This window comes from Rhipicephalus sanguineus, chromosome 2 (genome assembly GCF_013339695.2).
Source record: "Rhipicephalus sanguineus isolate Rsan-2018 chromosome 2, BIME_Rsan_1.4, whole genome shotgun sequence".
Taxonomy (NCBI): Eukaryota; Metazoa; Arthropoda; class Arachnida; order Ixodida; family Ixodidae; genus Rhipicephalus; species Rhipicephalus sanguineus.
Window position 1 is genome coordinate 141,771,973 of NC_051177.1, and position 16,772 is coordinate 141,788,744.

The window sequence follows — 16,772 nt, forward strand, 5'->3', positions numbered from 1 at the left end:
CTGCACCTTGACCCTGTGGTGATGCAGTTTTGAGCTATTGTATGCTTTAGAAACTGCACACAGTAAACAATGTCTTTACACAAATGGAAGTGCTGGACGTACTTTTGTTTTATTTCTCACAAAATAAAACAATATGCAAGTTGCACTGTGAAATGGCTATTGATACACAGTCGTAAAGCTAAGCCTAATCATCATGTAGCCCACAGCCAGCACGAAGTTATGCCTCAAGCGCGTATCAAAGTGCCCAGTTAGTTTTTATTACATGACCAACCTAGTGCTATGCATGTATAAAAACTGTGCCACATGAACAGCGACTTGCCATGAGCCACAAATAAACTGCATAAGAATGGAAACTTGACGATTTGGTAGGCGTTCATCTTTGGTTGAAACTGCTGTTTCAATGAAAGATGAGCCACAAATAATGTGCCCCACGAAAACGCGCTAATGCCATTTAAGCAGCCAATACAATCTTCTGCCTCTCGACTTGCAGAATTTCCAAAATGATTTCCGCGCATGCGTTACAAACTGCACAGGTCGAGCATAAATCACCTGCACCCACTGTCACTATGGCTCTGCAAACTGCACTAATTTCATGGTGCACACAAGTCTTAGGTTCCACTAGTCCCACTACTGCATGGGCCTCTTGCTACTCACAGACGCCCAATCTGTGGATGCACAACACAGTAAAAGAACGCCTGATATATATACTACTAGCATTCAGGACTGCCCATTCACATTAATAATATGGAGCACTGTTATGAACACTAGTGATATTCAATGTGGAACAGCACCAGATTATAATTGTTACATTATCCCACCTAATCATTTGTGTCCCATCTTTGCAACCACAGCGTCATCTGGTGCTACCTTCCACAATGAATACGTGCAGAAGGCATAAGCCTCAAGTGCTGCTTACCTATTCTCCGAGCTGAAGGAATCAAACACAGCAAACCTCAGTTTCCGGACCAGTGGATCTGGCGGAAAAACAAGATGGCAATATCAGCACAGCAGTCAGGTATGATAAGTTAAAAATACGGGTTTGTTCAATCAGTCCTGTAAGCAGCAATAGCTAGCCCTTCTTTAGCTATTGTATTCTAAAAAAATAAAGAAGTAAAATTAACTTACTGATAACATAGGCCTGAATGTTACACAAAAAGTATGCATGAACTGAAACCCCTTTTATCCCAACCACATGCACTTTATCACCACACTTCACTTCACAATCTTAAAGACCCCGGTAAGAGGGTATCACATAAGGGGTAGGCTAACAAGCAGGAATCTTCATGCGGAGAAGTGTGCTGCAACATTGTCTACAAAAGCTGATGGACGCGTGATGGTTTCAATGTCATGGGAAAGGCCATTCCAGACAACTGCAGTACAAAAAATGAGGCAGGAAAGGTGGCAGTGCAAGCATGTGAGTGTGCAATTTGATATGAATGGATAGTCTTCTGTGTAAATCGGCAAAGTATGCATAGTGGCATGTCAGTTTCTCTTCCACAATAAATATTCTGTTGGTAAGAAACTTGGACAAATTGTCATAAAATTTGTTTCCTGGAGTGACATTCTGTAATAATCTTGAAACACGAGTGACCTTAACTGCAGAGCATAATCACGTTGAACGCTACGCACGGTTAGCACAGTTAGCACAGTTACTTGACAGGCCAAAGAGAGGTTAGACTGCAATTTATCACTAATCTAGCTCAGTAACTCAACATTTTGTGAAAGGGCAATATGGCAGGCAGTTGATCCCAAGATGCGGGTGTGGACCCAATAAACATTCAATAATTGCAATTGTGCTGCTCAATAATATTATCTGGGGTTTTACGTCCCAAAACCATGATATGATTATGAGAGATGCCGTAGTGGAGGGCTCCGGAAATTTCGACCAGCTGGGGTTCTTTAACGTGGACTTAGATCTATGTACACGGGCCTCAAACATTTTTGCCTCCACCGACAATGCAGCCGCCGCGGCCGGGATTCGATCCCCCGACGTTCGGGTCAGCAGTCGAGCGCCATAACCACTAGACCATCGTGGCGGGGAGCAATTGTGTTGCTCAAAGATGCATATTTTTGTAACATAAAATTTCGTAGAAAGGTTATTAAGAATGAAACCTGTACATGAGCGATACCGTAACATGCTGCAACACCATTAACCAAGAAAAGGATAACTGGAGTAACTTCACCAGATTACGATTGATGTTAACCCCAGTTGAACTGCCTGTGCTGATAAAGGTACAGTAGAACCTTGGTGATATGAACCCGGCTGATACGAATTCGTCAAATTCCTTGGCCGAATTCAACTGTGTGTAATGGGCAAAAATTTGGATGTTCTGAACACTTTTCAGAGTCTCGACAGATTGGTACGAACTTGGGTACCGAAACCGTCGAGCGTCAGCCAACAGAAGCATGCTGCTGAAGCTTCAGAAGTATGTGCGCAAGTAAGCGCACGTACATCCAGCATCCGTTATGCACACGCGCAGTGACAACTGTGGTTATTGTTAGCCACAGCCGTTGTGGATGAAGCCGTGGTTGCTATCAACGTGATCGTGTTTGGCAACGATGCATCCAACACTCACCGAGTCAAAGCAATGTTTGCTTCCTCTTTCTTTCTATCTTTTTAACTGTGAAGCTGTTCTTATTCCAGGTTTCCATGTGCGGGATCGTGGTAGCGGTGCTCGCATGGACTCACAGTGTCGAGAAAGTGACGCTCGCTAGGAAGGGGAGGGCTGTGTGTGCTGCAAGAGGCGAGAGCAAAGGATGTCGAGGCGCGAACCTTCAAGAAACGCGCCAAGATGGGGCGACGGTGAAGTGCAGTGGAGTGTAAAATAGTGTGTCAGTGTTCAGTTCAGGAGTTTTCGCTTTCAAGATGGCACAGGTTTCTCATCCTCCCGAAGAAGAAGCCGCTTGACGTGAGCATGAGTGAAAAATGGGCATGTCGCCGAGCCAACCGCGACGTTCACGAAAGAGAACTCGAATCAGTGCATACACATCGCGTGCTCGGAGCACCAAAGCCGTGTTATCACCAATGTCACTGTTTTTGTACTGTAAAAGCGCACTTCCTACCACTTTGGAAGGAAGTGCCGAGCTGACCGCAGCGGGCAGTGCAATACCAGGGCAACTCTGTGCACCGGAGGGCCGGCGTTTATATTACGCGTATATATTATATTAGTACATCCAAAATATACCTATATTAATTACAATAAACATTTGTGTATAAAATATATGTAATATGAACGATGTAAAATATATATCTATATACGCGTAACAAATATGTGGGCGAATGCCGAACAAGCGAAGAGCGAAATCTGTGCGATCGCAACCACCCCTACTAACACGGTGGCGCTAACAGTCCCGGTGACAGCCAGCGCAATACGTAGCATTTCACAAATGTCCCTTAAATGACGTTGAACACAAAGTCCTTCATTAGATGATACAGTCGCTTCGAACACACCTCTTATGCTAAATCGTCATTCTAAACTTTTATTTCGCTTTAAACAACCCATATATACCACTCAAACAGTCTGTGTTCAGAGCGCTACAAACACTCTACGCGACGCAAGGCTCTCTCTAATTACGCAGTCTTATTTGCTGCAATTCTTTTTGGCAATGCTCCAAACGATACGCGCATAAAAAAAAGATAAAAGATTACTTGAAGCTTAACAGATGCAAGTGTCGTGGGAGGGCAAGGCAAAATACACTTCTCGTTTTCTTGGCGGCGGTGCCCGAAATTGCGTACAAATTGACCTCTAGCTTGGCAAGTTCCCAGTACATACGCAAAAGTGTTACCGATCAAACCAATCGGAGGTTGTGTGGGCACATGATGTTGATACTTGTTCATAAGTGTGCGCAAGGTTCTCCGCTGAAGAAGAGATGGGGGGAGTATTATTGCAGTGCACGAGCGCACCTACGTACTACGTGTTTGCTTACCAACAGATGGCAACTATCTCAACTGAAGTGCTTTTTATCATGCAATCATGCACAAAAAAAAGGGTAGGCAGGAATGGGGATGAGGCAAGTGCTTAAGTGGTAGGCCACTCAAAAAAATTTTTTTAGGAGCAGCCAGCGTTGAAATAACTTTTTCTTCAAAACAAGCATGTCTTATTTAACTTACCCAGCCATTTATAGTGCAAAACATTATTTTTTGGGAGGTGATCTTTGTCAAAAATTGCCTTAAAAGTGGTAGTCACGCCAGCTGTGATAAGTGACTAATGGGTGGCTTAATTCGGTAAAGCTTTGGCATTTGTGTAAATAAAGGTTGGAGCTATGCAGTGAACTTGGATAAATATTACGCATCAAATATCAAGGAAGTAATGTTAAAAAAAGCAAAAAGACGGGGGAAAAGAGCCAATTTAGACTGGACCTGTTTGCAAAATTAGCTGTGAAATTTAAAAATATTCCATAAATTTCTTTTATTCTTGTTCACTGCACAGATATATATACACTGTAAACTATTACAGTCGCAGACCGATAAATCGGACACCGATAATTCGGACATGCTCGGTAATTCGGACAGTCGCGCGGCACCGCCGATGATCCCATAGAAGTAATGCGTAAAGACGACCGATATTTCGGACAGCTGCCAGATCTACATTCGATAATCCGGACCTGTCCGAGACTGTCGCGCACACCGAATCACCAACCATTATCTCCTCTGGCACCCATACCATACAAAGTATGGCCTCAGGGATCAAAACGAAAGCTAGATAGCGATCTATGAGACTTTATTTCGATCGCTACTTCATGCCTCAGAGATTTGTAATTGAAAATGCCGATCTTGGAGGCATTGATCAACTGTGGGAAATCGTATCGACATCGCGAACATCCTACATTCCGGTTCGTGTATCCCTGCGCTGCGCTGCTTTTGCTGCTATCGCCGCCATTCTGTCAAATGTGTCTGCGGCATAGAGTTTCATATAATAATCTAGAGAGGAAACTGGTGCTGCGATCTTTCAACCACCATGGCAATGATGGGAAGTACAGGCTTCGGATTGGATTTCGTTAACTAGCGAACTGTCTACGGATCTTTTTCTACAGTTTCAGTTTCGTTCTTTGCGAGGCGTGGGCAGTGGGGTGCGTTGCAAAGCACTCAAGCAGTGCTTTTGTTGCTCAAAGAGGCTGAAGACCGCTAGGTTTCTTGGTTTGCTGCCCTGTTGCAGCTTTACAGGTTGTATTTGAGAGTTTTAACAAAGCGTCGTGCACTCACCGCTGCACATAGATGTAGCGTCCCATGCCAGTGCAGGAAGTTGCATAGAGTTCACATTTTGTGGTGAGCGCTACTTGTCAAAACTCTTTCAAATCGACTGCAAAACGAGGGCGAAGCTAAGTAGATGCACCGTCACGCTCCTCTGACTCTACTTCACAACAAAACGACAGATGCGTTGGAGGCAGGCCACTTGGACAGACGCACCTGGCATCGCAGCAGACGATAAGTTGTTTCTTACTCATTACAGTGCTGTTATTTCCATAAATAGATAATGCGTACTTTCGAGGGAAAAACAAGCGTGTTTGTTTTCAAGTGTTGTAAAAAAAATCATTATTTTGTGATGCCAAATCTGGAACACAATTGCAGAGCAATGCATTCCCTGGTGGTTGAATTTGTCCAGGTTTCAGTTCCATCTCACGGTCACGTAAATAAGTTTTACGTACAAAAGAATGAAGCAAGTTCTTATTGTAAATAACTTCACATCGCTTTGTTTTACACTCTGCAAACAAGCGTCGCGAATCTCAAGAACCTAATTCATCCGAAGCAAATTCGAAGCCTGTACTTCCCATCATTCCCATGGTGGTTGAAGCACCGCTCAAGGAGCGCATGTAGACACTAGCGCCAGATTCCCCTCTAGGTATTATTGTAAGAAACTCTATGGTCTGCTGTAAAGCATTTTGCAAAGGCAGCGACTACGGTGACGGGGCCCGTCAGTGCAGTACTATCGTAAGATGAGAATCATAGAACTCTGGGATAAAGCGCCTTTGGGCGCTGCGTCTCCTCCCATCTGACAATGGCACTACATGGTAACAGTGAGGGGGGCCGTCAGCGTAGTGTAATCAGAATAGTGAGGGGGCCCGTCACCGTTTTACACTACGGTGACGGGCCTCGTCTCGAGCCCTCGCTGTTCTTTCGTTATCATACAGCGATCACATCACACTGGCGCAGATACAGGCGAACTTGGTTGCACGTAAGCGGAAGTGCGTGCTGCAACTCATTGACAACTTTTTTCAGCCACTGGGACACTGCAGTGTCAATAAAAGTATATATTTTCTGACGCATTCGTTTTTTCGGACATTTGATAATTCGGACTTATTAACGTTCCCCGTGGAGTCCGAATTATTGGTCGTCGACTGTACACAAAATTTCAGTTCGAAGTACGCACTGAGAAAAAGTTATGAAAGTTGGCGTCGCATGACATGGAGCAAATTCTTATTTTGAGAAAAACGCAAACAAAGATTTCAGGAAACAAAGAATCTCCGCCAGTGACGTCATGTATTTCAACATGTTTTATTCGTATTTCAGCCATACTAGTGCAACACACTTTTCGGAAACTTGGTATGCTAAGTCTCTGGCCCCCTAAGAGGACAATGCACTTCATTTTTACAGATTAAGAACTACGTAGGCCCTAGCAGACGCTGTCAAAATCTATGACGTCACAGCGATTGGTGCGGGAACTTCAACATGGTGTCGCCACCCACATTTTTTCTTTTTTTTTTTCACATTATCTTGCTTATCAAGAGTCTTCTCACGGCAGGTGTGGTGATTTTGCTACTGTGAATGAGTAATTTATTAATACGAGAAAAATCGTTTTTCTCTTTAAGCAGGCACATATTAACGAGGCTTGACTGTATTGAGGAAGAGCCAAGGCAGTGTCGTATGTTTATAGTCAGTATACTCCACCACTATCCCAATGAAACAAAAAAAAACAACAACAAAAAATGAAGACTCATCCTGTGCAGAGGATGTTCAATGGGAAAGAAATGCTAATTCCTTCAGAAGGAGGGAAATTGAGGGGAGGCTTGCAGATGCCTCGCTGCTACTGTGGATACGATAGTCTTCAGAAATGAGAGCAATGTGATATTACTTTATCAGTACAATGTCACCAAAGCCAGCCTGACACCTACTTGCGACTATTTCTAAATGTGTGCAGCCTCAAGAAGTTCACGTGCCATGTTTATGTAGGAAGCTGTTGCAAAACAGTTTCTTGCTCACAAAGTGGCTCATTGATGATGATGACGACTCAAATTTAAAGCACAGGTCCTACCTGAATGCAATGAGCTAAGCTGGCATGCAGGTACAAAGAAGTCAAGTGAATTTGTACATCGCTTCTCAAACTGTTGCAAACTGGCCAGGCTGTTGTAGCCTATTGCTTCTGGCATGTCTCAACAGTCCACCCCACAAATACACAATTTTTTTTAAAGGCCTAAAGTGGAAGATCCAGGCCATACATAAGCGTAAGCTTAACGTGAGTAAACACAGCATCGAGCACTTCTGAGGCAGTTAGTTTATATAGTGAAACTTTTCCAATTTCATGAACTCGCAAACCTGGCGTCGGGCAGACTTCCTCATTGAGCACCGGAGGTGTCGGGCAAGTCCCCAGGTCTCCCTCCGCGGCATCGCTTCCAGCCGCTGTGGTGGTTGCCACCGGCGGAAGGTCCTTTGCTCGCCGTTTCAAGATGGAGGCTGGTGTGCTTGTTGATGGCTGCGGCACAGAGGGGGTTCCCTCCTTAAGGCGCTGCAAATGCTCGGGTGTGCACAGCAGTGCATGAGCTTCTGCGTCCACCCTGTGAGGAAGAAAGGAAGGAGGCTTTGCTATGGTTTGAAATTGAATTCTGTTTATGTGGCTTCAAAGCAAGGCGCTGCAACACTGTTCAGCCAAACCTGCTCTCGCATCAGTGTTTTGAATTTTTCAGTGTTTAAGGACCATTAAGTATGCCTAGCAGATACTGCATGCGTTTACAACACCGGCATGAAAGGGATTATGTATATTAAAAAAAAGTGATGGCCTATAGTCATTATTACAGTAAGCTCTCAAACAGAACATGAAGAGACCAGAGAAGAGAAACAGGAGTGCGGAATTCAAGCAGAAAACTATTCATATTAGAAGCAGTTGCTCTATTTAAGCAGCAGTACCGTTTTTAAGAGACTTCAATTTACTGAGAGTCTACTGTATACAGTTGAACCCCTTTATAAGACACACACCAGGTATGAGGTGCCTGTTATAAGCAGGGTATCGTGTTCTCATTTTCTGATCAACCCCTGTTTTGATGTTGGGCACAGTGGTCTCTCTTATAAACAGTTTTCTCTTAGATCAGTGTCTCTTATAAAGGGGCTCTATTACATTCAAACCTCGATTTCAGGTACAATCAAGGTAATTTTTTACATTACTGAAATTCCCTTTCATTGCCTTGCCCAATTATTTAGACATTTTTGAGGTACCGTCTACTAAGAAAAAAAAAATCCAATACTTTCCATAAAATTCAAATTTCAACAGTACAACAAAATTTCAATATGACTATGTAAATTTCAGATTTCACTGACTTCATTTTATTGAGGTTCAACTACTTCATCATATTGAGAATTTTATATGTTTCATACTATATTGAGGCTTAACTGCATACGCCCGTTTCAAAAGGAGGCTGCCATTTTTAATGCAATTCACCGCTGCAGCGCTGTCTAGCGTCTTTGATGTTTTGCCGCCATGCCAGTGTGTGGGTTTCTATGGCGGTGTATGCAGTATATACACTCAGTTCACAAGGTATTGCTGTTCTTTGTGGTACATGGGCAAAACACAGCAACGCTCCGAGAGTATCAAGGCGCTAGTGAGTAATCGCTAAGTTGTCAGCTTCAAAATGGCTGAAACAGCAAGCGGCGGCGGCCCACGAGACGTTCCCGCAGTGGCCCTGATGATGGATAGAGGAGGTAAGTAGAATTCCAATGTAGTTCTTAAGGGGGGACGTGGCTTTCGGTACCAACTTTCTTATTTCATGGATTTTGATGAAAATTGGCACACTTATTTGAAATGTTTTTTAATGCTACTGTAGAAATTTCATGAATAGTATATCTTTACAACTTTTTGATGTACAATATATTTCACCTTCTGCTCTTGTTCAGAGTCTGACTCGCTTAAAAAATGCGATAGGAAACTTGTTCAAAGTGCTATGCATTCTAAGATGTCTGATTGAGGGCATGACATTCTTAGATTTTTTTATTTGCAACAAAATTTTTTTTAGTTTTCATTTTTCATGAGGTGACTGTGCAACATGCATCGAGGCTTTATGCAACTCGTCAAATAGCTAAATATCAAAAGGCCATACTGAAAAAGCAAGAATGTCATGCCCTGAACTGTGCTTCAAGGAATATAGAACAAAAAACGGAACTGAAATAGACCCAACGGTCACTGAGAAATCAGCGGAACAGGCGAAGCAGGAAGCAAGAAAAGTCATTTTGAGAAAACGGCTTTTAAAGTTGTACCGACGATACTACTTCATCAAAAGGCACTGGGGTCGTAATCTTTCGAGTCCTTCGTAATGTGCAGTTTCTTGAGTGCCCTGTCTTTAGTTTGAGGTGCCTTGCTTCTCTAAAACACAAGAAGATTGTGATCTTTGGTGCGTTTTATAATGTTGGACTTCCTGCACAAGTGGCCTTTCATCTGTTGTGCCTTTGTTTTCTTTTTTTCTTAAAATCCTTTTCTGATATACAAAGAACATGTAGCATGGATTTTAAACGAAGTTATGAAGTGGTGTAATAAACATCACAAAAAAGATATTGTAATGCAAGTAGGTCATGTACTATGATGATTTGCCAGCTTTCTTGTATTCATGCTATCACTAACATAACAGTCTTGATTGCAACTGATCATGGAATCATTTTTATAGGATACTAAGAGTGGATCTCATCATGACAACCTATCCCTTCCTCCTAAATAACAGGCAGTTATGGCCAAGACATTGGTGAAATAGGAATTCCTTAGGAGTTTATTCAAGATGCGAAGTGGGCAGGTATGAATTCATCTCCCTGTTTCACTCAAGCTAATTTGTAAGCCTCGCCTGCGATGCGCTTCATCATTCACCCGGTCGCGGACACGGTTATCTGCGAGGCTTTTATTTTTTCAGGTGATTCATGAGCGCTTACGGCAATACCAAGCACGGCATCAAGTGCGCCTGAATTGCATCACCAGTGCTTTATTTCACCTCTAAGTGCTCGGCTGCATAGTCCGGGAAGTCTGCACGCGATGTGCTGGGTGGCAGCATTCGGTGATGATGCGCAATATGCCTACATGCGGCGACGAAAAATAGGTGTGCAACGTGTTTGGCCTCGCATTTCGGGACGCCGACGCGCGCCCACTGCGCGACGAGCTTGGCCGTGGGGTCCACTGCCGAATGCGTAAAATGACCATCCGCTGTACCGAAGAGCCGGCGGGCGAAGCGCTTCGTTGCTTACGAAGAAGCACACTGCCGCGAGTCCGCTAACGCGTTGTTCTTATCCGCAAAGTTCGAGGTTCGTCTCGCGTGCCGGCGCCGTGAGCGGCGTTAGGCCTAGTGACGGCTTCGAGCAGCAGACGTGTCGGCCGCAGTGCCCGGTGTTTCAAAGTAGGTAATGCGTGGTCGCGAGTACGAGGAGTCGCCCTGCGATCATCTTCGTCACGACGTCCGAAGTGCTCATAAGTAGAACCTCCAACCACGGATCCGACAAGTCAACGCTTGAGAGTCTGTCCGACGCGCGTTTGCGATGTTCGCTACGAGTGTGGCGTGCCATCGTAATCCCACCGAGCTTCAGCTAGCAGCTCCAAACTAAAACGTAGTTCTATTCGAAGTGATCGTCGAGCCGTGAACACAGAGCGAGCGCGAATACGCGACGAAGTAGCGCGACTTTCGACAGCCGTGACCTCGAGACGCACGAGCTGCAGACGACGATCTCCCGGAGCGAGCATCGGACCAATGGCGAGGCGTGCTGGGGCAACATGGCGGACGCGGCCAATCGGAGGGCTCGAAACGACCTTCGAACATTTGCTTTTTGTGCGCTTATTTTCGAAGGGAGGAGCCAGCTGCAGCAGGGAATTTGAAGACTGAGAAATTCGCTTTTTGATGAGCCCAAGATATCAGCGCCGGGTGGCGTCAGTTGCGTAGCTATGATTTTCTCTAAAATCGGTGTTTTTTTGCGATTTCCCCAATAATTTTCACCACCTCGGCAGGCGCAACAATTTTTTATAGCACTTATACGCGGTTTTCGGTGAAGATATTTTGGAATCGGATATAAAAAGGGCTACAGAAACTGAAAATGTGATTTTCAAAAACTCGATTTTTTTGCCATTTTTCGCGATACGAAAGCCGTGTAAAGGGGGGGCAATCATCCGTCACATTGTATCAATTCTCGGACACGCGCCGATGCTTGTTCAACGTTTTTGCATTCGTGCAGCATTTGAAAGAGGTTGTTTCGGTTGTAGCATACTTGGTGCAATGGCGTACATATTCGCAACTCCTGTGACTTGTGTTATAAAGTAGGGCTCTATCTTTTCGGATAAACCTGAAAAAATTAGAAGAACACTGGCGGTTAAAATTTTTGACAATTCAAACTTATCCGATGAACCCAGATTTTAACAGCCAATATGACCCTGTTTCATTTCTTATTGAAAGGCCATGTTGTAAGTGGTCACTGGTACATGATTGGCCGACGATATGAACTTTACCTCACGTCAACAGTACCATGTAGACCGCACCCATTGCACATTTAACAAAGGGCTTGTCGCGCACGGAGCGAGAGACATCAACATGTGTAGGGCCACCGGGAGCGTGACGACATCTTGTTAAACAGTCCCCTGGCAGCGCTGGGGCATGCCAGATGACATCGAATATACGAACTTTGTGAAGTATGTGTCTATTACAACAAGCTTTAAAGGGACACTAAAGGCAAATACAGTCGAACGTTTTTATAAGGGACACTAATGTAACAGACAGTTGGGTATAAGGGACACAAGTGTGCCTACATTGAAATTAAGGTTGATAAGAAAATGCATATGTGGTACCCCGCTTATAAGAGACCTCACATAAAAGACAAGAGCTGCTTCCCGGTGCATGTCTCTTATAAAGGGGTTCACCTGTATTAACTCGATGTTGATTCTTGAACTAGTGTTTCAGAAACCTCGTACAGTAAAAGCTCGTTAATTTGACACCCGTTAATTCGGAAATTCGGATGGCTCTATTGGTCCCGGCCAAAGTGCATGTTAATCTATGGGACCAAACCTTCGTTAATTCGTCAGAATTCAGCTCCGCACCGCTTAATTCGGACAAATGCTGACTGCTGCAGCTGTAGCGACAGAGAAGAGACCGACACCCGTGTTGCCCTGGTTCAACACTTCTTCCTTCTTTATTGCGTGCTCTCGAGCAGCCCCGCCTTACGCCCGCTTCTTCGCGCGTCTTGTGCGCGGCATGGCGTTTCCCGCCAACGTTTTGCCGCCGTAAACTCAACATCCTCCCGGGGCTGCGCTGTGGTCGTTTGCATCCAGTAGGTACAGCCGCTGAGCCGTGTGCCGGACTTCATGGTCGTTTCGGTAGGCGAGCTTGAAGTATCTCGCTATGCCGCCCTTGCCTGGATACGCCTTGACCACTCTAGTGACTTTTACTGCAGCACCGGCACGTTGTCATTCTGGATAACCATAATGTCGCCAACGTGCAGTTGGAACGAAGATGGATGGCACTGATGAGCGGAGCGCAGGCGAAGCAAATATTCTTTCTTCCTGCTTTTCCACAACCGTTGCAGAAGCTCGTGCTCGCACTTCACACGCCTTCGCAGGTCATGCGCGGTGGAACCAGGCAAACACCCTGCAGTTCTTGCTGGTAGCCGCACGACGTGCTTGCCGGTTAGGAGGTGCGAGGGTGTCAGCGCCCGTGCATCCTTGGTTTCCTCGCAGAGTTGCGTTAGAGGGCGGTCATGTATTGTCACGCCTCTATGGTCTTCAGATGTCAATGACGGGTAACGTGAAAAGCGATGGTCAGAAAGAACAGGAAGTTCCGATGCCCACTTCCGCAAGTCCTCGACGTCAGGTGGAAGGGGCTCCTCCCAATCGATGCCGTGCCTCCGTAGCCGTCCACGCTTTTCCTCATCTGATGGTGTGGCTCGGCAATCACGCGTCACGCCTCCTGGAATGCTGCAGCGAAGACATACGGTCTGTCTTGGCCTTGAAGTAACTCCTGGTGATGATGACCGCGCTGTCACTGCTATGGTGGTCGGTAGATGAGGTGATGTCGAGGTGTCCGCTGCCTCACGGTTTTGTGACACTTTCCCTGAGGTGGTTTTCTCACGTGAGATTCGTCTCTGTTCCCGACTTTCCACTTCAGCTTCAATGAACTTCAGGTTTTCCTTCACTTTCTCTTCTCTAGATTGCCCTGCAGAGTCCGCGATGTCTGTTTCGTTCTTTGTGCGCTTACGGTACAGGATAGCCAGGTCTTCTGGCAATGAGCGCAACAGTACTCGGTGTGGAACAGCCGCGTTCTCTGCAAACGGCGTGGCAAGGCTGACCAAACAGCTGGTCCTGAACTTGATTTTGTCGTGCACGTCCTGCAGCCTTGATACTTGAGACGAAGACTCGATCGGCTCAATGGCAAGCAGGCTGTCTGTGTGATCATCGACGAGATCTTTTCGGCCATACCCTTCGGTGGACACCTTGACGGCAACGTTGTAATTCTTCTCAGTCAGGTGTGTTCCTTCGGTGGCTCGCTTCGTACCGCCGGCCAAGTTAGGCTTCAAGCACTTAAACGTTTCGATGTCTGTGAGCTTGGGGTGCGTGTGAGTGGTCGCCTCGTAGTGCTCCCAGAAACCCGGTAACTCATAATTCTCGCCGCTGAAGGCGGGTACTTGAAGTTTAGGCAAGGCGACTCGGAAGCCCGGTGCTCGTGGCCTACTGTTCCTGACGAGGCTTTGGCTGATGGTGTCCGAGTGGGCAGCTTCCATGGAGCTGCTGGATCTGTCAATTGTATCCGCATGCCTCGGCTGGTTGGCTTCGATGACGGTAGGACCAACCGATGCACGCGCGTTCAGCGCGGACCGAAGCCCGCTGACCGCTTTCACGATCTTCTCATGGTACTCAATAGCGCCCGTAATTTCCCCGTCAAACTCTTCGCCGTCAAGGGCATAGGCGATCTGTTTGTCCAGTTCAGCGAGAGCGGAGTCCTTGTCGCGAAGCTCGTCGATGAGTTCCTGCAAGTCGGCGGAAGACGGTACTGTGCCTTGCAGGAGGATCTCGCTGGCCTCGGACAGGAGTCGGGTAGTGGCACCGCGAAGGACGCCTCGATCTCTGCGTAACTTGTTCATCCTCGGTACGGCATCGGTGCGGAGGATGTCGGCCTTCTCCCGGGTTTCGGCACCAATAATGTAGTGACAGAGAAGAGGCAGACAACCGTGTTGCCCTGGTTGAACACTTCTTCTCTCTTTTATTGCGTGCTCACGAGCAGCCCCGCCTTACGCCTGCTTCTTCGCGCGTCTTGTGCATGGCATGGCGTTTCCCGCCAATGTTTTCCCGCGGTAGATTCAACAGCCGCAACACAAATGTGTGGTAAAGAAGCGCTAGCACCACTGGAGTGAAAACGAAACCTGAGTGGCATCGCCATAGTCATCAACTAGTGGCGGCGATCGCAGAGTCACCGAACGTCGGCGTCTTCTTTTTTCGCTCCACTGCGCCTCCGACGCCATTTTCCCTTGTGTTGTCGTGTCGGCACCGTCCCTTCTTGCGGAGTTCTCTTTTAACGCAATAGCGTTACAGAGCTCGTTTCGCAAAAGTTCCACCGTCGGTGTTGGCGTTGCTTGTGAGCGAAAAATCATCCGTGACCGAAAAATCAAGAAAGATGCAAATAAAATAAACAATAACAATCTTCGGTCCCATTGGGGATCGAACCCGCGCCGTTTGAGTGGCAAGTAGGTGTCCTACCACAAAGCCACGATGTTACTTGCCATTGCTTGGGAAAAAAACACTACATATATGCCATGTAGTGGAAGGAGTCTCGACGCATTTTGTTCGGCAGGTGTCACGACGAAAATGAGCCCATTCGGCGATTTGTAGGCGCATTGGTGAGGCCATCCAACTAAGTTTTTTGCGCAACACCATGCTTCGAAAAAAGCCGGGATAGTGCAGCCATCGCCGCTAAAAACACACACGAACTTTCAAACAGCTCCAACAATGGACAACTATGTCCATCTAGCGGAAAGCATATCAAGCCAACGCCTCCTTTCTAGAGGAGGCGTTGATCAAGCAAACAGCAAACATTAGATAATGTGCTGCCATCTGTGAGGTATTGTGAGAAATATGTCTAGACTCTAGCACAGGAAGTGTTTCAGATCGAAAACCTGTACGAGCGCGCCATGCTGCCGTTCGCAAGTTCGCCGCCGCCGCGTCGTGCGAGACCGCTTTAAAGTGCGCGTCGCTTTGTAAAAACGAAAGTAGCTCGCTGTTGTTCAGCGGCGCGGGCACCGAGAAATGTCGATGCACTGTTCTCGCCGCGTTGAACGAAGAGGCTAGTCGCCGCACCCGTCCGCGCACGGTCCGGAGTGAAGCAAGCCCGAAGAACGTACAAACGCGCGCATACGGCATACAGCAAGCGGCCCGGCAGTGACTCCGCGACCCGAGTAGGCGACGCGCTGCACGCAACTAGCCAGGGATGATCGGCTCCACATCGCGGTACCGCGCTTCGGTGAAACTGTGTCAGCTCATTGCAAAGCCGGTTAATTCACTTGTGAGCACGCAGCGGGCATCGCTTCACGACGCGAAAAGGTTTAGCTTGTCACCGAAGGGGTTGTTAGCACTTTAATAAAAGTGCACAAAGAAAAAAAAACGGCTTGGCCGCTAAGCACACGTTTTTAAGGGCGGGTCCATATACAACGAACCACTGATATAACGACCACTTTTCGCGAGACTTTCGAGTTTGTTATAAACAGGTTCGACTGTATTGACGACTTAGACATTCTCACACACTGACCTTTCGCTCTGACAAATTGTGATTTGCCTTTAGTGTCCCTTTAAGGTTGCAATACGCACAGGCATAGGTATTTTGTATTCAAGTATTTGTGCTTGTAAGTATGTGTTTGTGCGTTCAAACCTTCCAGCAACTAAAATACGCTTAGTGTGTTCTGATGTTTTCGTGTTAGATATCATTTAATTTAAAGGGGTCATGAAGCACCCCTTGGGCTGATTGAAAAAACACATCCTGCGGAAAGCTGACACGGCTATGAACTGCTCTGCCAAATATTACAGTCGTGCGCGCCGCGTAATGGCCACAAGCGGAGCGCGAAGTTGCCGTTTCCCCAAGCACCCTCTTTTCAAACAGAGGCCGGTTCTCACTCTCGTCGGTGGGCGGGGCGTCTGTCCGCTGTACGTCGCAAGAGACATAGCATGCTTATTGGCCGATAGCCGACGTAAATCGAGAGCGGCGTTCGGATCAGATGCGCTTCTTGCCGCGGGGTGCCGCCACTTGCCGGCGCCGCACTCCTCAGTACACGGTAGCCGCACTCGCGCAAGCGAATCACAGCGGGAGAGCGATCGCGTTTCATGACGCGCGCTGGCGTAACTTCTTTCCCCCATGCCATCCCTCCCTGTCTAGCTTCCAGTGCGCTCGCCGGCACGAGAAAAGAGAGAAAGCGCTGGGAGCGTGCGCCAAACCCCCGTAACTCCGCTGATTCTTGACGGATTCGAGAAATTTTTGCGGCAATCGATTCGGGAGGCAGTACACTCCGATACTGAGGCCATTAGATCATTACTTGGAAAAGTGGTTCATGACCCCTTTAAGATACTGGAGTA

General features: G+C 46.7%; 1 protein-coding gene across 1 annotated transcript in view; it reads right to left on the bottom strand.

Annotated features, from left to right (window-relative positions):
* LOC119381923 (mucin-5AC) overlaps positions 1-16,772 on the bottom strand; it is an 82,652-nt gene that overhangs the window by 43,637 nt on the left and 22,243 nt on the right. Inside the window, exons 6-7 of the mRNA XM_037649674.1 lie at positions 7,532-7,770; positions 917-974 (exon numbers count right to left, since the gene is read on the bottom strand). Coding sequence (XP_037505602.1) covers positions 917-974; positions 7,532-7,770 — 297 coding nt within the window. The remainder of the gene's footprint in view (positions 1-916; positions 975-7,531; positions 7,771-16,772) is intronic.